This window comes from Pan paniscus, chromosome 5 (assembly GCF_029289425.2).
Source record: "Pan paniscus chromosome 5, NHGRI_mPanPan1-v2.0_pri, whole genome shotgun sequence".
Lineage (NCBI taxonomy): Eukaryota > Metazoa > Chordata > Mammalia > Primates > Hominidae > Pan > Pan paniscus.
In genome coordinates this window covers 49,586,164-49,608,834 of record NC_073254.2, presented here as the reverse complement: position 1 = coordinate 49,608,834, position 22,671 = coordinate 49,586,164, and the positions used below count along the sequence as shown (strand labels likewise).

General features: G+C 42.2%; 1 protein-coding gene across 3 annotated transcripts in view; it reads left to right on the top strand.

The window, feature by feature from the left end:
• Positions 1-22,388, top strand: part of TCP11 (t-complex 11) — a 30,886-nt gene extending 8,498 nt beyond the window's left edge. The window contains exons 2-10 of one of the 3 annotated variants that reach the window (XM_003808532.5): positions 157-294; positions 4,222-4,333; positions 11,283-11,403; positions 18,113-18,333; positions 19,414-19,550; positions 19,813-20,030; positions 20,119-20,300; positions 21,068-21,231; positions 21,958-22,388. In XM_003808532.5, coding sequence (XP_003808580.4) covers positions 157-294; positions 4,222-4,333; positions 11,283-11,403; positions 18,113-18,333; positions 19,414-19,550; positions 19,813-20,030; positions 20,119-20,300; positions 21,068-21,231; positions 21,958-22,190 — 1,526 coding nt within the window. In that variant the 3' untranslated portion in view covers positions 22,191-22,388. The remainder of the gene's footprint in view (positions 1-156; positions 295-4,221; positions 4,334-11,282; positions 11,404-18,112; positions 18,334-19,413; positions 19,551-19,812; positions 20,031-20,118; positions 20,301-21,067; positions 21,232-21,957) is intronic. The other 2 variants (XM_008960599.5, XM_055113493.2) reach the window with 2 other exon arrangements.
• Positions 22,389-22,671: the final 283 nt, after the last annotated feature.

Genomic DNA, 22,671 nt, shown 5'->3' with positions numbered 1-22,671 from the left:
CTTCCGCTCCTCCACGCTCCTTTGCCCCTTTCTGCCCCTCAGCACCCCCAAGACCCTGAGGCCGCTACCCCCCTTCCCGCCGCCCCCAGGGACCCCCTTGGCAATTGGGGAGGCCCCTTCCCCGACGCCAGCAACACGCCTTTCTCCCTCACCCAGATACCATCAGCAAAATGCCAGACGTCAAGGAGAGTGTGCCCCCGAAATATCCTGGCGACTCAGAGGGCGGGTCCTGTAAGCCCGAAACCTCAGGACTCCCCCAGGAAGACAAGAGCGGCTCCGAGGATCCCCCTCCCTGTAGGTCCAGCTCGGCAGTCCCTGTGGCCCCCTAGGGGGTGCTTAGTGTGGGGGGTCCGCAGGCCCCCCCATCCCCCAAGTTTTCTCTCTTCACTATCCCTCTCTCGTTTGTCTTTCTCCGTTTCTCCCCCACCCGCCTTTACTTACAGGCCCGAGGGCAGAGGTCTTCAAAGAGTTTTTGGTTCTAGAGAAAGAAGTGACCCAAGCGTGATTACTTGAATCTGACAAGATTTGAGACTGAGTCGGTTCAAAGCCCTCCTTTGTATTGTATTTTGAATATGTAGAGGGGATTGGCAGATAGATCTGGGATTGATTTTAAAGAACCCAAATGATCCCAGACGGGAATTGGGTTTTCTCAGCGCTTTGCTGACTCAAGAAATAGTAGTGTCCTGGGCCCAGTCTCTAGCTCGGTTCTGTAGTGGGTGTTCTTTTGTGTTCTTATTGGGGCACAAGGTCTTCTCCGCGCTTCGTGGTAGGTCCAGTCTCACTGGGACTCATGCTGTATTTCTCTTAATCTCCAGAGAACGTAACTAGTCATCAAACTGAGGAGCTGTCCGTGTGCAACAACTCAAGATAAAATTCTTGACTATTGAAATGCGAAAAATTAGATTGAGGCTTTGCGGCTGAATTAGATTGGTTTTTCTTGTGGCCACATGAGGTCGCTGCTGGTTAACTGAATGGCACCAAAAGGCATATTGGGGGCATTTCCAACAGCTATGAACCTGATGTAGGATGAAAAATCCATTTTTTTGTACATACAATTTAAGTTTTTGAGGTGTCTATTTAAATGAGTCCATATATAAAACAACTCTCAGTAAAATGAATAGTCAAATTCCTTTTTTTAAAAATTTGAAATTTTGTGTATTAGGTTGACTTGGTTGTTATATTACTTGAAAATGTCTTTGTCCTTGGGATCTGGATTTTTAAAATCTATTTCGGTTAAATTTTATCTCTAATTTCTCTTTGAGCTCTCCTCATTCCTGAATTTTAGAGCTGTTTTGGAATTGCTTAGTGCTGTGTAACTTTTGAGCAACAGAAGTCTTATCAAGGCAGGCTATGAACTTTGATTTGTTGTAGTTGGAAAGTGTTTCTGTGTATATTTCCCTCCGTCCCTCAATAAGCTGCTGTAGTTCAATCCCCTTCTGAAGATTTTCTCTTAGCTCTCATTTAGCATTAGTGAATTAGCAGTGAGTCTGTTTACATATTTGATTGTGTTTTGCCATTTTGGCTGAAACTAAAGACTTCAGAGAGGCTGCAGAAATAAAGGGAACCTCAAGCATCCACTTAAGGTCCAGTTCACCTTCATGTTTACCTAAGCAGGGACTCAGTGGATTTTTGGTAAAGGTCTACAATCCCCTTAACTTTTTATTTTTAAATATCCTAAGTCTGCTGGAAAGTAAAAAATAATACAGTGAATGCCCACAGTGTTAATATTCTGCCGTATTGCTTTTTCTCTCTCCCTGTATTTCCCCCTCCTGCCTTTTAAAATTACAGCGTCTTGACTTCTTTTAATTTTTGTTGTTGTTGATGGGTTTTTTTTTTTTTATAAACTAGCTGTTTTTTGAGACGGAGTCTCTGTCACCCAGGCTAGAGTGCAATGGTGCGATCTCGGCTCACTGCAACCTCCACCTCCTGGGTTCAAGCGATTCTCCTGCCTTAGCCTCCTGAGTAGCTGGGATTATAAGCATGTGCCACCATGCCCAGCTAATTTTTTTATTTTTAGGAGAGACGGGGTTTCACCATGTCGGCCAGGCTGGTCTCGAACTCCTGACCTCAGGTGATCTGCCTGCCTTAGCCTCCCAAAGTGCTGGGATTATAGGCAAGAGCCACAGCACCTGGCCTTGACTTCTTTTAATTTTTAAATTTTTGTGGGTACATAGTAGGTGTGTATATTTATCAGGTATATGGGATATTTTGATACAGGCATACAATGTGTAATAATCACATCAGGGTAAATGCGGTATACATCATCTCAAGGATTTATCCTTTGTGTTACAAACAATCCAATTATACTCTTTTAGTTATTTTAAATGTGCAACTAAATTATTGTTGACTACAGTCATTCTGTTCTCTCAAATACTAGATCTTATTCATTCTATTTTTTGTACCCATTAACCATCTGTGCTTCCCTGCAACCCCCCAACCCCCCACCCAACTACCCTTCCCAGCCTCTGGTTATCTATCATTCTATTCTCTATCTACATGAGTTCAATTGTTTTAATTTTTAGCTCCCACAAATAAGTGAGAACATGTGAAGTTTTTCTTTCTGTGCCTGGCTTAATTCACTTAACATAATGACCTCCCATTCCATCTGCCTTGTTGCAGATAACAAGATCTTGTGTTGTTTTTTTGTTTTTGGCTGAATAGCACTCCATTGTGTATATCTACCATTTGTCTGTTGATGGACACAGGTTGCTTCCAAATCTTGGCTATCATAAATAGTGCTGAAATAAACATGGGAGTGCAGATATCTCTTCGATAGATTGATTTCCTTTCTTTTGGGTATATACCCAGCAGTGGGATTGCTGGATCATGTGGTAGCTCTATTTTTAGGTTTTTGAGGAACCTCCAAACTATTCTCCATAGTGGCTGTACTAATTTACATTCCCACCAACAGTGTATGAGGGTTCCCTTTCCTCCACATCCTCACCAGCGTTTGTTATTGCCTGAGTTTTGGATAAAAGCCATTTTAACTGGGGTGAGATACAAAGTCATGACTTTACCTCTAAATATTTCATCATGTATCTAAGAACAGGGGCATTCTCCTGTGTAACTTTTCTACAGTAACCTTATTTTTCCTTTTTACATTTTCAAATCTTTTTACTATAGAAAAATTATACATTTATGAAATAGAATGACTAATACAATGAGCCCCCATTTATCCATCATCCAGCTTCAACAATGATCAACTCGTGGCCAATCTTTGTTCATCTACATCTCCTCCACATCTTGGGGCCAAATAATTTTCTGTGAAAAATCATGATGCTGCATCGAAAGAGAGTGATAAAATATGATTTATTGTATACGGCTGCATTTTATACACCACGTAATCATTGTAACTACCATATATACCTATTATGTGTGAATGCTATCAGCTGTACTATAGGTGTGCACTAAAAACTTAGAACAGTGGTTGCCAAATACCCATGCTGGTCTGTGACAAAATTCTTAGCACTATTTAGTGAAATGAAATCATAAAGATATTGTAATGAGTTTTCCTAAAGTTAATTCGATTTAAGGGACTGCTGTTTATTTTGACAATATTTCCTTTCTGGTTTTTTTTCGGAGGTTAAGCTATCTTTTCTTTGATGAAATGATGATTTTGGTGGTGGTAGATGATTTTTATTTGCTTGTTTCACTGTCCATACTAGGCAAAACAAAAAGTTGGCAAGTTGTTTTCAGTTGCTTAAAATATTTTCAGAAATTTTATTAGTCTGTGAATTCCTAAAATCTGAGAACTACCGCTTTAGAAGACCAAATGACTTTGGCACTATTCAGTAACATCTGAGTATTATCTGTAGGGAGAGTTTAGCTTTCATCATGTATAGCATCAGAGACAGGAAAAGGAACGTGGAACCTTAATACTTAGATAAATGTTTATTTTTGCAAATTTCAAATTATTGTTTCTTTGCTGCTATAAATACGATTTTACTTTTTAAGAGAAAAGTTTTTCATCTGTTTCACTTCCTGCTTTTTTTTATAAACTAGCTATTTGTCCTGCCTTCCCCCAGTGTTAGACTACTATTCTGAAAGTTTCTAGCACTGTCGTGGGGCATAGAGTGCAGAAAACATAAATCACTAGAATAGTTGGGTGAGTCTGTGTAAGACCAGTTTGATTAATCTAAATTTGGGGCCTACTAGATTGAGTGAATCTCTGAATAAAATAGAAATTCAGACTTGCATGGGCTCATTGTTGTCCACCATCAGTTCTTTCTGTCACAGGTCTGACAGAAACCGTTAATGAAGTTTCCAAGCTGAGCAACAAGATTGGGATGAATTGTGATTACTACATGGAAGAGAAGGTTTTACCTCCAAGCAGGTATAGACTCTTCTTCTTTCTTCATGTTGCTCATCCTGGCTTAGGTACTTAGCACTGATGGCTTCAGATCAGACTTGAAGCATTTTTATTTAATGATACAATCAGTATTTAAACTTGAGAGGTCTCAACAACTTAAACAGAAGAGTACTAAGTTGTAATTATTAGTACCAAAGAAGGCCAAGAAGCAAATGTTACTTAGTCAACAAATAAACCAAAGCAACACTTGTTGGAATAAATATGGTGGATTTCAGATCTCTGACAAACTTGGAGGAAGCAGCCTGTAGTACTATCTGCTGCTGCATAACAAATTACCCCAAAATTTAGCATCTTAAAATAACATTTCATTTTTCCGTTTTGGTTGTTTTTATTTTTTTGGAGGCAGGGTCTCACTCTGTTACCTAGGCAGGTATGCAGTAGTGTGGTCATGGCCTCCTGGGCTCAAGTGATCCTCCTACCTCATTTTTCGATTTTTTTTTTTTTTTTTTTTTTAGAGATGGGGTCTCACTGTGTTGCCCAGGGTTGTCTTGAACTCCTAGGCTCAAGCAGTCCTCCCACCTCAGCTTCCCAAAGTGCTGGGATTACAGGCATGAGCCACTGTGCCCAGCAAAATAATATTCATTATGTCACAGTTTCTGTGGATGAGAGATATGGGCATGGTTTAACTGTATACCTCGGGCTTATAGTCTCTCATGAGTTGTAGTCAGTCTGCTGACACTGGCCAGAGGCTCCCTCAATTTGCCACATGGAATTTACTATAGGGCAGCTATATATAATGTACTATATATTATATACTAAACATGGTGTGTATATGTATACTAAACATGGCAGCTGGCTTTCCTCCAAGGGAGAGAACAAGAGTGTGTGTGAGAGATGGTGCCCATGACAGAAGCCAGTCTTTTTGTTACCTGATCTCAGAAGTGACATCCCATTGTTTCTGCTACATTCTTTTTTTTTTTTTTTTGAGATGGAGTTTTGCTCTTGTTGCCCAGGCTGGAGTGCAATGGCGCGATCTCGGCTCACTGCAACCTCTGCCTCCCAGGTTCAAGCAATTATCCTGCCTCAGCCTCCCAAGTAGCTGGGATTACAGGCATGCACCACCACGCCTAGCTAATTTTGTATTTTTAGTAGAGATGGGGTTTCTCCATGTTGGTCAGTCTGGTCTCGAACACCCAACCTCAGATGATCCGCCTTGTCCTCCCAAAGTGCTGGGATTACAGGCGTGAGCCACCGTACCCGGCCCGCTTCTGCTACATTCTGTTTGCTACAAATGAGTCATTACATCCTGCCCACCCTCAAGGGAAGAGGTTTCCACAAAGATGTGAATACAGTTGGCCCTTATATCTGTGGGCTCTGCATCCCGTGGATTCAACCAAGTGCATATAGAAAATATTAGAAAAATAAAAAATAACACAATAATAAAAAATACAAAATAATACAAAATTAAAAACCAATATGGTATAACAACTACTTACATAGCGTTTACATTGAATTAGATATTTAAGTAATCTAGGGATGATTTAAAGTTTATGGGGCCAGGCGCAGTGGCTCACGCCTGTAATCCTAGCACTTTGGGAGGCAAAGGCGGGTGGATCATGAGGTCAAGAGATAAAGACCATCCTGGCCAACATGGTGAAACCCTGTCTCTACTGAGAATACAAAAATTAGCCGGGCATGGTGGTGCGAGCCTGTAGTCTCAGCTACTCAGGAGGCTGAGGCAGGAGAATCGCTTGAACCCAGGAGGCAGAGGTTGCAGTGAGCCAAGATCACGCCACTGCACTCCAGCCTGGTGACAGAGCGAGACTCCATCTCAAAACAAAACCAAAAAAAAAAAAAAAAAAAAACAGCTTATGGGTGGATGTGCATAGGTTATATGCGATACTATGCCATTTTGTATCAGGGACTTGAGCATCCGTGAATTTCCGAGGGGGATCCTGGAACCAATCCCTCTTGGATACCAAGGGATGACTGTATCAGGAAGCAGAGATCTTTGGGGTTATCTTGTCAGCTGCCTACCGTATAGCTCCTATCAGCTACCCTTTTAAGTGGCTTCATACTAAACAGGCACAGATAAAGATTTTCGGTTAGTGGTGTTTTGACTCTTGGGATTTTTTTTCCCCCAGCTTCATAACTCAGCTTATTTATCAAAATCTGAACACTGTTGATAAAGAATGCTTCCATACCCACACCAGGCTTTATTTGTATTATTCTTAGTTATATTGACATTGTGGTAAAGAAGAACCATTCAGTAAGTATGAATTGAATTGGCTCTGCTGGTTTATTGACAATTAAGTGGGTAAATTTCAGTGTCAGATTTTTTTTTTTTCTGAGATGAAATCTCACTTTGTCGCCAAGCTGGGGTGTGCAGTGGCGTGATCTCAGCTTGCTGCAACCTCAGCCTCCCGGGTTCAAGCGATTCTCTTGCCTCAGCCTCCCGAGTAGCTGGGACTATAGGTGTGCGCCACCATGCCCAGTTAATTTTTGTATTTTTAGCAGAGGTGGGGTTTCACCATGTTGGCCAGGGTGGTCTCGATCTCTTGACCTCGTGATCCACCCGCCTTGGCCTCCCAAAGTGCCAGGATTACAGGCGTGAGCCACCACACCTGGCCCAGATTTTATATTTTAAAACAGTTCTTGGTCAGGCACAGTGACTCATGCCTGTAATCCCAGCACTTTGGGAGGCTGAGGTGGGAGGATCGCTTGAGGTCAAGAGTTCAAGACTAACCTGGGCAACATAGTGAGACCTCGTCTCTACAAAAAAAAATTTTTTTTTAAATTAGCAAAATGTGGTGGTGCACGCCTGTAGTCCTAGCTATGCAGGAGACTGGTGTGGAAGGATTACTTGAGCCTGGGAGGTCAAGGCTGCAGTAAGCTGTGATAGTGCTACTGCACTCCAGCCCAGGCAACAGAGCAAGACTCTGTCTCTAAAAAAAAAGATTGTAAATATTGTATCACAGATGAGGCTGAGAAAAGAAAAAACAATTGAAAAATAAAATTGTTCTAATTTTCCACCAAAAGACAAATAATAACAACTCGTGATTCATTTGCGTCCTTAAATGCTTTTGTCAGAGGGCCATTGTGGGGTATCTGTTACTAAAGGGCCTTTCTCCATCACATGTTGCTCCTCTGGTCTTCATGCTTCTTTGATTTGTTCTTGACTGATGTTAGCAAGTTTCCATGCCGGGCACAACTCTGGGAACAAGTTTTCACCAAACTCAGGTCTCTCAGCTTCTCTCTCACTGTTTAGATATGTTTGTTGCTCACAGGGGAGGAGAGAAAACTGAAACTGGGAGAATGAGGTCTGTGATAGGGTGGTGGTGAGGGAGTTGCAGGCGTATGGAGGGATAGAGGGGTATGGCAGGTAGAAGAAACGAGAGAGGGAGAAATGAAGCCGGAGAAATAGTATTCAGAACTGGGTTTCCAGGTATGGTGATATAAAAAATTATGTCGGGAAAAAGGCTGAAATTGTTTGAGGTTACTCATTATTGGCAGTTGGCTTTACCTTAGGTTCATAGGATGATGTTAATTACAATTGTAGGTTCCTAAGGGAAATTTCATTCTCAGATATTCATTTACCAGGCATTTATTGAGTCCTTATTATGTCACAGGCAAAATGCTGGGTGCTAAGGATAGAGATATAGATAAGGCAGTTTTTGCTGTCAAGAAGCTTTTGTAGGGGAGACAGTTGAATAATAGAAAATGACTGATTAGACTGATAAGTTCACTTGTAGCTATGCATATATAGAGTTTAATGAGAGTGTTCAGCTACCTATGAAAGATCAGGGAAGATTTGCCTACAGAGGAAGGTTAGGCCTATGAAGACTTGAGTCTTGGATGTTGAATAAGTGCTTTCCAGGTGGTCTTGGTGTGAAAGGTTGCACCAGGTAGTGGTGACAACATGTCAGAGGCAGAGAATGGTGGTAGAACATGGTATGTTCTTTACAAGCGACTTGCAATGGCTGAGCACAAGGTGTTACAAGGTAGAAGAAAATACATTGGAAAGAGAGGCCAGAGCAGTATGATGTAAGGTAACATAAGCCATTTATCTTGCTGGTGATGGGGGAGCCCCCGAAGGACTTTAAATAAGCATTACATCATGTTGAATATGGCATCTGAGAAACAGCATTGTTTTTAGAGTGAATTGGTGGCAGTGTGGAAAACAGATTATAAAGCAACAAGACTAGAGGCAGGGAGACTAGTTAATTGTAAGAGATGATGGTAGGAGGGGGCCAGGCACGGTGGTTCATCCCTGTAATCCCAGCACTTTGGGAGGCCGAGGCGAGTGGATCACTTGCAACTAGGAGTTGGAGACCAGCCTGGCCAACATGGCAAAACTCTGTCTGTACTAAACATTTTTTAAAAATGAGGCAGCTGTAAACCCCGCTGCTCAGGAGGACTTTTCCAGGAAGTCATATTGTTGGAATCATACAGTATGGACCCTGTTCCGATTAGTTGTTTCACTTAGTAATTTCATTTAAGTTTCCTTTATGTTTTTTTGTGGCTTGATGGCTTATTTTTCTTTTCTTTTTCATTGTGTTTTTTTGTTTGTTTGTTTGTTTTTGAGATGGAGTTTTGCTGTGTCACCCAGGCTGGAGTGCGGTGGCACAATCTCGGCTCACTGCAACCTCCGCCTCTCAGTTTCAAGTGATTCTCCTGCCTCAGCCTCCCAAGTAGCTGGGATTATAGGTGTGTGCCACCACGCCCTGCTAATATTTGTATTTTTAGCAGAGACAGGGTTTTGCCATATTGGCCAGGCCGGTCTCGAACTCCTGGCCTCAGGTGATCTGCCCGCCTCGGCCCCCCAAAGTGCTGGGATTATAGGCATGAGCCACTGCGCCCGGCCTTCTTTTTGTTTTGAGATGGAGTCTCGCTCTGTTGCCCAGGCTGGAGTGTAGTGGCACAATCTTGGCTCACTGCAACCTCTGCCTCCTGGGTTCAAGCGATTCTCCTGCCTCAGCCTCCTGCGTAGCTGGGATTACAGACGTACACCACTACACCCAGCTAATTTTTGTATTTTTAGTAGAGATAGGTTTTCACCATGTTGGTCAGGCTGGTCTTGAACCCCTGACCTCAAGTAATCCACCTGCCTCAGCCTCCCAAATCATTTTTTAATCAATGAATAATATTCCATTTTATGGACAGTTTATTTATCAGTTGAAGGACATTTTTGTTGCTTCTAAGTTTTGGCACTTGTGAATAAAGCTGCTATAAACATTTGTGTGCAGGTTTTCGTGTGAACATAAGCTTTCAACTCATTTTGGTATATACCCAGGAGCGTGATAGCCAGATCATATGTAAGAGTATATTTACTTTTGTAAGAAACTGCCCAGCTGCCTTCCAAACTGGTTGTACCATTTACATCTGACCAGCAGTGAATGTGAGTTCCTATTTCTCTATATCCTGGTCAGCCATTAGTGTTGTCAGTTTTCTGATTTTGGCCATTCTAATAGGTGTCATATAGCGGTGTCTTTTTTTTTTTCTTTTTGTTGTTTTAATTTGCAACTCCCAAATGACAAATGATGTTGAGCGTCTTCTCATATACTTATTTGCCATCTGAACATCCTCTTTGGTGAGATGTCTGTTAAGGTCTTTGGCCTATTTTTTAATGGTGTTCATTTTCTTATTGTTGCGTTTTAAGAGTTCTTTGTATGTTTTGGATATATATCCTTATCAGATATGTATTTTTCAAAGATTGTTTCCTAGTGTGTGTCTTGTTTTTTTGTTCTCTTAACAGTGTCTTTCACAGAGCAGAAGTTTTTAATTTTAATGAAGTCCAACTTAGCAATTTTTTCTTTTGTGGATTATGTTTTTGGCATTGTATCTAAAAGGTCATCACCAAACTCAAGGTTACCTATATTTCCTCCTATGTTATCTTCTACAAGTTTTACAGTTTTGTATTTTACAAGTAGGTCTGTGATCCATTTTGAGTTAACTTTTGTGAAGAGTTTAAGGCTTGTGTTTAGATTCTTTATTTTTTTGTATTTAGATATCTAGTTGTTCCAACATTATTTGTTGAAAGACCCTCATTTCTAAATTGAATTGCCTTGGCTGGGTGCAGTGGCTCACGTCTGTAATCTCAGCACTTTGGAAGGCAGAGGCAAGTGGATTTCTTGAGCCCTGGAGTTCAAGACCAGCCCAAGCAACATAGCGGGACCCCCATCTCTACTAAAAATAAAAAAATAAAAAAATTAGCTGGCACAGTGGCTCATGCCTGTGGTCCCAGCTACTCAGGAGGCAGGGGCAAGAGATTTGCTTGCGCCTGGGAGGTTGAGGCTTCAGTGAGTCTTGATTGTGCCATCGCATTCCAACCTGAGCAACAGAGTGAGACCCTGTCTCAAAAAATAAAATAAAACAAATTTCCTTTGCTCCTTGTATTTTTTTCAAGGTGAAAAAAAAGACTTCTTTCTGGCTTCCATTACTATATAGATGGTAGTGCCACTGAAATTGGGAATACAAGAGGAGCAGGTTTGGAGGAGGAAGATAATGAATTTAGTTTTAGATACGCTGATTTGGAAATATCTGTGGACCTTTGGTATTTTCAAAGAAGCAATATCCTTTCCTAGATTTCAGGAGTATAAGAAAATGAAAGATCATTTAGCTCAATGCTATGTGTATACACAAATGGAAATCAAGTTATCTAGGCTAGATGCACAGTCAGTGCTAAAAGTCAGCCTGACTTCTCTCCATTCAGGGTTCTTTCTACTGCAGAGAGAGGGCTGCTCTGGAACGACAAGGAGCCCTTCTGAGAGGTTTTGCCATTGCCCTTGAAATACAAATCTAACCCTAGCTTGTTCAACTCTGCTGCATTTCCAACATAGTTCCTGGCCTTTCCCTGTTATTATAATGGCCTTTTACCATATCAAATTCAGTTTGGGGTTTAGGAGGTTATGACACTGTAACTGTTTTTGGGTTGAGAGAGAGAGAGTAATCTGCTCATTTAACCCTCTTATAGTCTGGAAGGCAAGGTCAAGGAGACAGTGCACAATGCCTTTTGGGACCATCTTAAAGAGCAACTATCAGCAACTCCCCCTGACTTCAGCTGTGCTCTTGAACTTCTGAAAGAAATTAAAGAGGTGAGTGACCTTCCATTTGTAAATGTAAAGTTTCTAGACATCTCCAGCTCATTGGAGTGTCAGTGGCTAGCAAATCTTAACTGAACATGGTCCATGAATCAGTCAGAGACTAAGCAATAGACAGAAATCATACAGTAATTTTAGCAGGGAGGGTTTAATATAAAAATTATTATAACAGAGAGTAGGAGAAATGAGGGCTTGGCTAGTAAGAGTAAGGAAAACTAAAGAATCCTTGAATATCAGATAAAAGGGCATCTATCATACCCTTAGGGCTGAGAGAGGCCAACCAAGGACCTCATTTGAGAGGGCATAGCTATGCCATGAGAAGTTACTGGCCTGTGTATGCTGCTGACCACAGTGCACTGCAGGAACCAAGCACTGGAGAAGCTATTCATGCTGCAGGAGCCAAGTACTGCAGGAGCCTGCTGAGTGAACACACCAGAACCGGGAATAAAAGCTCTTGCCTTTGCAATGTCTTTCTAGTATGTGGCAGACATACCGTAAGGTGACCCACAATGTTCTGCACCCTTGTATAGTCTTCTCCCCTTGAGTGGATGAGATTTGCAACTTCTAAGCAGTACGGCAAAAGTGATGGGATATAACTCCCATGATTACATTTCATCATGTAATACTCTGTCTTAGGAGACTGGAGGGAGAGATTCTCCTGCTGGCCCTGAAGAAGCAAACAGCTGTGTTGTGAACTGCCTATCGAGAGGGCCACATAGCAAGGAGCTGCAGGTGGCTTCTAGGACCCGGGGTTAGCATCCAGACAATAGCCAGTAAGAAGCTGGGGCCCTCAAGTGTACAGTTGTGAGGAAATGAATTCTGCCAACAATCTGAATGAGCTTGGAAACGGAATCTTTCCCAGTCATGTTTCCAAATGAGAATGCAGCTCAGCTAACATTTTGCTTGCAGACTTGTGAGACCCTGAACAGAGGACCTAGCTAAACTGCGTCTGTACTTCTGACCCACAGTAACTGAGATCATAAATGTGTGTTGTTATAAGCTGCTAGGATTATGGCAGTATGTTATACAGCACAGAAAACTAAATAACACTTTCTGCCGGTGAAGCTTAAAATGTGCTATCTGGCAAAGGAAAGCTATGGAAAGGACTTAGTTCCATTTTCACAGAGCAAAGAACAATGGATTTGGATCTGTGAGGCAATATATTGATAAATGGCACAGTCCACCCCTTCGGCCACTCAGTTTCCACATGCGCTCTTCTATACACATTTGAATTCCTGAAAAGAACTCTTACAAGACAGATAGCTATTTATTATTTATCCTCCCCCAAAATGAGGAGACATGGCCCAAATAGTTATTGTATCCATCACTGGCCGCTCCTCAAATTCAGCCAGTTTCACTGACTATTGTGTTACCTAAAGGCTAAATAATAAAATTTAACTTCTAACAACTTGTATATAAAATAACAATGGAAAGAAAGAGGAAGAACAAAATGTTGGCATATATAAATAAACATACATATAATAAGCAAAGATAAAATTTATAGTCCTTGTTTCCATAACTGGTCACAAGGCTATAGTTGTTATCTATGGCTTCCTTCTTCCACTATTCATTCATTCCATATTTCCCTTGTCCTTGGCCAGAACTTCAGCTAGTTGGGGTTCTTTATCTGGTGCAGTGACCCAAACCTTCATTGCCAAAGAGTCTGAGACATTTTGCTTTGTTTGTTGTGGTTTTCCATTAACCTTTAATATTGAGCTTGGAAGTACTAAGAGGCAACTCAGAGAATCTCCTGAGTTTCAGGCATAGTCTTTCTTACCCCCATTGTGTGGCCACAGTCCAATTTCTCATTAGTACTCAGGGGCAAGTACTGCATCCAGTACAGTAACTCCTTTTTTTACCCTTTTGGTTCAGTGGTATAAGGAGCCCCCAATGGTCAGTTTCATCTTCTGTTTCATTGGAACCAATGCAAGTATTTCACACAAATCAGCAGACCTCAAAGTTGGCAGAATGGGAAACAAAAATCCTGCAAGTGGGTTATCAGGTGTGCTAGTAAGAGGAAGCAGTCCTACTTCTACTGCTTGATTCCTGGACCCATGTATTCTGGCATTAGGGGACAGCACCATAGAATGGTCTTTGAAGCCAGGCACAGTGGCTCACACCTGTAATCTCAACACTCTGGGAGGCTCAGGTGGGCAGAATGCTTGAGTCTAGGAATTTGAGGCCAGCTTGGGTAATGTGGTGAAACCCATCTCTACAAAAAATAGAAAAATTAACTGGGTGTGGTGGTACATGCCTGTATTCCCAGCTACTCAGGAGACTGACACGGAAGGATTGCTGGAGCCTGGGAGGCACAGGTTGCAGTGAGCCATGATTGTGTCACTGTGCCCCAACCTGGGCAACAGAGCAAAACCCTGTCTCAAAAAAAAAAAAGTCTTTGATTCAAAGCATATATTGCATCCTGTAAGACCAATTCCCTTCCTTTCAGGTATTGTTGCTCACCTAATGCTGTAATTGAGTCTAAAATAAGCCATTCTACTTTTTAGTTAGGGCCAGCTGATTCTCAGTGAAAGCTTTTTGGTCAGACCAGTTAATTTAGTAGGTATGAATTCACTGCATTTCCTTTGCTGTGAAATGAGTTCCTTGAGCAGATGCAATGCAATGGAGTAGGCAAAGACCCAGGACAGCTGATAAGGCATTCTGTGATTATGTGGATGCTGGTACTGACAGAAGCATGGCAAACAGGGAAGACAACTCCATATCCAGAATATATGTCTATCCCAGTAAGGATGAATCTCGCCCTCTCTAAACTGTTAGAGGTCCAGTGAAATCATCTGCCATAAGATGGCTGACTGATCCTCCCTGGGGAATGGGCCATATTGGGGGCTTTAAAAAATTTATTTAATTTTTTTAGGATTTGTTTTTGTTGTGGCAAAATATTCATAACAAAATTTACTATTTTTTAGTGTTACAGTTCACTGGCATTAAGTATATTTACAATATAACCATGACCACTATCCATTTCCAGAACCTTTGAATCTTCCCTAACAGAAATTTTGTACTCACTAAAGAATAATTTCCCTTTCCCCTCTCCCACTAGCACCTGTACTTTCTGTCTCTATGAATTTGACTACTCTAGGTACTTATAAGTGGAATACAATATTTGTCCTTTTAGTTTTGGACTTGTTTAACTTAGTGTAATGTTTTAAAGGTCCATCCATATTGTAGCATATATCAGAATGTAATTCCTTTTTATGGCTGAATAATATTCTTATTATATGGATAGAATACATTTTGTTCATACATCTGTTGATGGACGTTTAGGTTCTTTATGCCTTTTGGCTATTGTAAATAATGCTGCTGTAAACCTTGTGTACAAGTATATATTTGAGTCCCTGCTTTTAATTTTTCTGGGTATATACCTAAAGTTGGAATTGCTGGATCCTATGGTAATTCTATGTTTAACTTTTGAGGACCTGCCAAACTGTTTTCTGTTGTAGCCACACCATTTTATATTCCTACCAGCAATGTACCAGGGTTCCAATTTCTCCACATCCTAGCCAGCATTTGCTGTTTTCCATTTTTGGTAATGGCCATTCTAGTGGGTGTGAAGTGGTATCTCATTGACTTGCATTTCTCTTAATGGCTAGTGATATTGAGCATCTGTTCGTGTGTTTGTTGGCTATTTGTACATCTTCTTCAAAGAAATGTTTACTCAGGTACTTTGTCCATTTTTAAATTGGATTGTCTTTTATTGAATTTTATGCTTTTGGTGTCAAATCCTGCCAAATCCTAGATCATGAATATTTACACCTATGTTTTCTCCAAAGAGTTTTGTAGTTTTAGCTCTTATGTTTAGGTCCTTTTTTTCTTTTTTCTTTCTTTTTTTTTTTTTTTTGAGACAGAGTCTTGCTCTGTCACCCAGGCTGGAGTGCAGTGGTGCGATCTTGGCCACTGCAATCTCTGCCTCCCCGGTTCAAGCTATTCTCCCACCTCAGCCTCCCAAGTAGTAGCTGGATTACAAGTGTGCACCATCGCGCCCGGCTAATTTTTTGTATTTTTAGTAGAGATGGGGTTTCACCATTTTGCTCAGGCTGGTCTCAAACTCCTGACCTCAGGTGATCTGCCTGCCTCGACCTCCCAAAGTGCTGGGATTACAGACGTGAGCCACTACCATTTTGAATTAATATATATATATTTTTTATTATACTTTAAGTTTTAGGGTACATGTGCACAACTGAATTAATATTTTTATATGGGGGTAAGGTAAAGGTCCAACTTTGTTCTTTTGCATGTGAATATCCTGTTTTCCCAGCACCATTTGTTGAAAAGACTGTCCTTTCCCCATTGGTTCTTGGCATTGTTGTTGAAAATTATTTGACCTTATATATCCAGGTTTTATTTATCAGCTCTCTATTCTTTTGGTCTGTGTATCTGTTCTTATTACCAGTATATGCTTGGTCTCTTATAAGCCATTTTCATTTGATAATAGATTGCTGCTGTGCATGTCCAGTCTTGTAGCTACGTAAGTTAGACAATACCTAATTCCTGATGGGAAGCTTAGGCCACATGGTTACCCAGTGTTCTATAGTAAGGTGTTTACTTTCTACCAAGGCCCAAGAAGTTGTTTCTCAAAAGGTGAATAATTATCAGTAAAGAAGGAATAGATTTGCTCCCAATTCCTAAAGGTCCATATGTGGTTCCCTTATTGGTGCTTGCAAGACATTCTGTACAGCACCCTTATTTGCTATGGACACTTAAAGTGTCATTGGATCTGCAGGATCATAAGGCCCAAATGGTAGAGTGGCTTGTACTACAGTCTAAACTTGCTGCAGAGCCTACTCTTGCTCTAGTTAGTTAGCACTCCCCCATCCCCCACGACATATGAGTAACCTCGAGTGATTCTAAATAAATCAAAATCACTCAAATGAATGTCAAAGTAGCAAACACAAATGTGGTGCATGTTGCCTCAAAAATCCGAAAAGGGGCTGGCTGTGGTGGCTCAGGCCTGTAATTCTAGCACTTTGAGAGGCCAAGGAGGGTAAGTTTCTTGAGCCCAGGAGTTCAAGACCAGGAGGGACAACACAGCAAGACCTCCATCTCTAGAAAAAAAAAAATCTTTTTAATTAGCTGGGCATGGTGGTCATACCTGTAGTTCCAACTACTTAGGAGGTTGAGGTGGGAGGATCACTTGAGCCCAGGAGGTTGAGGCTACAGTGAGCTGTGATCATGCTACTACACTCCAGCCTGGGCAACAGAGTGAGACTCTGTCTCAAAAGAATCCAAAAAGGAGGACCAGGTGTAGTGGCTTATGATTATAATCCCAGCACTTTGGGAGGCCAAGGCAGGAGGATAGATTGAGACCAGGAATTTGAGGCCAGCCTGGCAACACAGCGAGACCCCATCTCTCCAAAAAAAAAAAAAAAAAGAAAGAAAGAAAACTAAGCTGGACATGGTGACATGTGCCTGTAGTCCTAGCTACTCAGGAGGCTGAGGTGGGAGGATCACTTGGGCTCAGGAGTTGGAGGCCATGATCATGCCACTGCACTTCAGCCTGAGCAACAGATTGAAACTCTGTCTCAAAAGAAAAAAAATATTATAAAAGGCCTACTAAGTGTTATGCCTTTTTTTTAATGGTGGGTGGTTCAGGTACAGCAATTTGTCCTTCACCTTGGAGGATATCACTTGAAAAGCTCCTGACCACTGAAACTCTAGAAACTTTACTGAGGTGACAGGCCCCTGAATTTTTGTGGAGATCATCTGCTATCCTCAAGTTTGCATGTGTTTAAGGCATCTAAAGTACTTGAAACTTGCTGGTCATCAAACCTCACTCAACTTTTTACCAGTCAGAGCCAATCAAGAGACAGAAACCATGCAGTAATTTGAACAAAGAAGCTTCCACAATGCAGGAGCTTGCTGAGAGGAGCATACCAGAGCCAAGAAGGAAGGCCCTTTTCTCTTGCAGTTTCTTTTTACCACCTTCTTTTGACAAAATCTAACATTGTGTCAGCTAGCAAAGGAAAAATAATTCAAGGGCCCAGCTCCGTTTTTGCAGAGTAGGCACTGAAGGGTAGATTTGGAGCTGAGAGGCTCCAAATTGGTAACTGGCAGAGTTTGGCAATTAAAGTAGATAGTATGGAGCAACTTTGATTTTATTTGTTTAACATGAAGGTAAACAGTTGAGATCTTGCTATGACAACACCATATTCTATTCAATTAAATATTCATTGAATCCTATACCCTAGGCCCCCACCATGTCCTGTGTGTTACAGAGGCAGGGGATGAATAAGAGTCCCTGTTTACCATGAACTTATTTTGGGGGTTAATAGGCTATTTCAGTGACTTGCAACAGCTCCTATGCCTATTTCATCCTTGCCCTTTGAAGTAAAATAATCTAAAAAATGCCTCCCTTTTAAAGTTAAGAGACCTCATCACCATGTGATGGTGGGTATTTTATATTTGTTGTACCCTGTATGTCTTTTTACCACATTCCTTGATTTTATTCATCTCTATATCTCATTCTGCCTAGAAAATGATATACTATTCCTGTAATTGATCCCCTTGATCCTTGAATTATCACCGGCCTCTAAACAAAGATAAATAATATTCCATGGGAAATTTAGGGACCCAGCTTCTTGATCCTTAAAAAACATAGGCTGGTATGTCTTTAGCTAAAGGGATTGCCCATTGGATAAAGTTTGGGGATCTAAACAGATCAACTCCTTTGACTTTCTTTCCTGGGCAGATCTTGATATCACTGCTATTACCACGCCAGAACCGCCTGAGAATTGAGATTGAAGAAGCTCTGGACATGGACTTGCTCAAGCAGGAGGCAGAACATGGGGCCCTGAAAGTCCTCTATCTCTCTAAGTACGTTCTCAACATGATGGCTTTGCTGTGTGCACCAGTTCGAGATGAAGCAGTGCAGAAACTAGAAAACATTACGGATCCTGTTTGGCTACTGAGGTATGAAACTTGATACTGCCCCCAAAAACCTGCTTTAGCCCCTGAGCCAGGAAAAGCTGGGCCAGACCTAGATTATAGCCATCGTCTTGACCAGCTCTTCCCTGCTAAAGACCTGACTAACACCCTTTTTTTCCCCTCTGGTCAATTCACTCTTCTTTTCCAAAGATGGCCCCACAGGGCCTTTTGGTTATCCTTAGCTTGATTGGGCCCCCGCTCTGTAATACCATAAGACACTATAGTACATATTCTTTCTTTTAAGGAGTTAAAACATCCCTTTCCCAGGTTTTTTTTTCTTTCTTTCTTTCTTTCTTTTTTGAGATGGAGTTTCACTCTTGTTGCCCAGGTACAGCAGTGAGATCTCAGCTCACTGCAACCTGTGCCTCCTGGGTTCAAGCGATTCTCCTGCCTCAGCCTCCCGAGTAGCTGGGATTACAGGTACACACCACCACACCTGGCTAACTTTTGTATTTTTAATAGAGACAAAGTTTCACCATGTTGGCCAGGCTGGTCTCAAACTCCTGACCTCAGGTGATTCACCCACCTCGGCCTCCCAAAGTGCTGGGATTACGGGCATGAGCCACCATGCCCAGCCCTCGGGCCCTTTCCCAGGTTTTCTCTTCTTTCGGTTCACACACTATGAGGAGACAGTGATGGGTGGTCATCCGTATTTCACAACTCTAGGAACCAAGACCCAGAAAGTTTAAAAAAAAAAAAAAAAAAAAGCAGTTGGTCCAATGAGTCAGAAACAGCATCACCTATAATCCTACTTCCTGAAGAGAATTGTTAGCATGCTGGTGTATTTCTTACCACTGACTACCCTTTTTAAGAGGCAACAGAATGACCATAGTGAAGGAGATCTAGACTGAAGGCTTCAAGGTCCAGAGACTTAGCTGTTCCCAATTCTGCCACTGACTCACCCTGGGTATTGGGTTCTGGGCCACATGTCATCTTCTGAAAATGTAGGAGGTAAGACTAAGTTAGTCTTAAGGCCCCTCCTAACTCTAAAATACAGTGATGTAATGACTCCTTGGGTGGGTTTCTAGCTTACTAGTATAAATATTCTCTTTCCCCCTGTGTCAGAGGGATCTTCCAGGTTCTGGGCCGGATGAAAATGGACATGGTGAACTACACTATCCAGAGCCTCCAACCCCACCTGCAGGAACATTCCATTCAGTATGAACGGGCTAAATTCCAGGAACTCCTCAATAAGCAGCCTAGTATGTATATAATGTGAGGGCAGGAGTGGGAAAGGTATTACCTTGGGTCTGACTTTTATAATGTTAGAGAGTACTCTATCTCTTTTTAGGAATAGAAAGTTGCTTATTAGGTGAAGGGAGGGAGAAGGAACATTTATCTAAGACAGAAAGACCCTCAAAGCATTTATTTATTGACCAGGAGTATACTTGAAAAGAACCTTGGTCTTGAAGCCTCAGAGATGAAGATGCTAAAGATGCTTACACACTCCCTTACCTGTCATAGGTCTCCTTAATCACACCACCAAATGGCTGACCCAAGCAGCAGCAGACCTCACCATGTCACCTCCGACTTGCCCAGACACTTCTGACTCCTCCAGTGTGGCTGGCCCCTCTCCCAATGAGGCAGCCAACAACCCAGAGCCCCTCAGCCCCACAATGGTGCTGTGTCAGGGCTTCTTGAACCTCCTTCTCTGGGACCTTGAAAATGAAGAGTTCCCTGAGGTAGGAATGTCTGGGGGCATTGCCTTGTTTTGTGTTCAGGGCTTCCATCGGCACTTCCCCTGACAGCCTGTTCTTCCCTGGTTCCCAGACCCTGCTGATGGACAGAACCCGGCTGCAGGAGCTGAAGTCCCAGTTGCACCAGTTAACCGTCATGGCCTCAGTCTTGCTGGTGGCCAGTAGTTTCTCTGGCAGTGTTTTGTTTGGCTCACCCCAATTTGTAGATAAACTGAAACGCATAACCAAATCCTTGTTGGAAGACTTTCACTCCAGGTGAGCTGCATAGTTACTTTTTAGAGTAGAAGGTGATATGTGGTATTTAGAACATAGGCAGGTAATGAACGATTGCTTACTGTCTACCACAAACCACAGAAAGGCCCTGTGGAACCATCTACAAAGATTGTTGGTTTCTTTCCATAAGTGGTCGTGAGGCTGTAACAAAAAAAAACCTTTCTTCCAAAAAGGGTGTGGAAGATAGTTTGCTGCAAAAGGGTCATTATCTAGTTGAGTGGTGACTGTGGGCTGGTATCATCACATATATCCAGGACTTGGTCAGTCGGTCAGCAATATTTATTGAACATCCCGCTGTGTGCAGGCCATCACACCAAAGGAAAAAGAGGAATCAGAAGGCCAGGTTGTAGTTATAACTGATGAGGTGGGACAGATGATTCTGGAAAATGCCTAAGAAAGTCTTAAACATATATATATAAAAATAAAGTCCATGGGACTAAAGAATGCTGAGTGCATCCAAGAGCACAACTAAACACTTTTCCAGAGTTGATTTTATCATTTACCTTGTTTGCTAAGAAGTAGAACACAGTGCCACATATAGAGAATAGCTGGTGTCTTGAGGGTTACAGTGAGGACATTGTACTTACCCACTGGGCCCTATAGCCTGCCAGGGGCTGGGGTTTAGGGGTGGAGAGGGTGGCTGACATTCTCCCTCAAGTGGGCCTGGCATCTGGTATACAGCGTGCTGGGCCCTGGGCCTATGCCAGGGTTACCTGGTGGGTGCCAGCTTACTTTCTTTCATGGTCTAGGCCTGAGGAAGCTATACTGACTGTGAGTGAACAGGTATCTCAGGAAATCCATCAAAGCCTCAAGAATATGGGCCTTGTTGCTCTAAGCAGTGATAATACAGCATCTCTAATGGGACAGCTCCAGAACATTGCCAAGAAGGAGAACTGTGTCCGCAGTGTTATTGGTGAGTATGCTTGTGGGGTAGTAAGAATGGTGAGGGAAGAGATAGATCCCAACTGTGGAACCCCAACCTTTAACAACATGAAGCATGGTCATTAGGTACGTCATTGTTTAGCCTTGATTTTTTTCAAAATGCTGGGTTGAAATCATATCCGTCTCAGTTTAAAGACTAACTGTGGTTCTCAGGATGATTTGCACCCAGAAATTCATGACTTCTAGGTGTGGGATATGTCCAACCGACCTGGTTAAGTCACTTGGGCCTATAGGTCATTCTCTGATGGCACCCAAGAAATCTGACATTCCCCCATCTCCCAACAAGAAACTAATGCTGAATTTAGCTGGAAGACATGTTCCTATAGTGGGGAATCCCCTACCCTCATGCTGGAGTGGAGGCCATGAACTTGGCCAGCTTGCTCCTAACCTTAGCCATCTGAAGGATCAGTCTAAGTTCCTCCTGTTATGTCAAACACTCACTAGGATCTAACTGGTGGCTACTTAAACAATCTTTTGAATAGTCTGAAATTTACTAACACACTAGTTTTTTATATTTGTCCTTGAGAGCAAGATAGCAGCCCCCTTTCCAAACAAAACAAATTTCATTATCTATAGGTAAGTGGGCAGGTTGGTACATATCTGTTAACTTAGAACATGGGTGAGTAGAGTGCAGGGGGAATTTTCTCCCTGAAATCTGTTTGCCTTTTCCCTTATCACTGTCTTTTCCTGCTCACAGATCAGCGGATCCATTTGTTTCTCAAATGCTGTTTGGTTCTTGGTGTGCAGCGGTCTCTATTAGACCTTCCTGGAGGCCTTACTCTCATTGAAGCAGAACTGGCAGAACTGGGCCAAAAGTTTGTCAACTTGACACAACACAATCAGCAGGTGTTTGGTCCCTACTACACTGAGATCCTAAAAACCCTCATTTCCCCAGCCCAGGCACTGGAAACAAAAGTGGAGTCTGTTTGATAGCGTCGGCTCAGAGCCCTGGTACCTTGGACCCAAGAGGAGGCCCTTCATCTTCCTGGAGTAACATCACCAGTGACCAGCAGACAGTGAGCTTCTATCCCAGGCCCTGCAGCCAGTACACCAAGGCTGTAGGGATCAAGCATGTAAACACCAACTGGTCCATACCCATTCATTAATAAACTTCTTAAGTGCAAGAAATCCTCCATTTTTCCTGTGCTGCAGCTGAGGCCAAGCCCTAATGACTTCAGCCCTCAACTAGCTGAGAAGCCAGCAAGCCCTCAGTTTTCCCCTCTCTGGCTATGTGTACCTTTCAACATATAGAGCTGAACAGCCAAGATACCCAGGTGCTAGCCTTATTTTCTTTAAGGGTAAAGCATTACTCCTGGGGAGCTCTTATACCTCTGGAATTATCCAAATTGTGAATATAAGGGTTTCTTTTGGAAGCCTTTGTTTTGTCCAGTTCACCTCAGGAGAGGACATG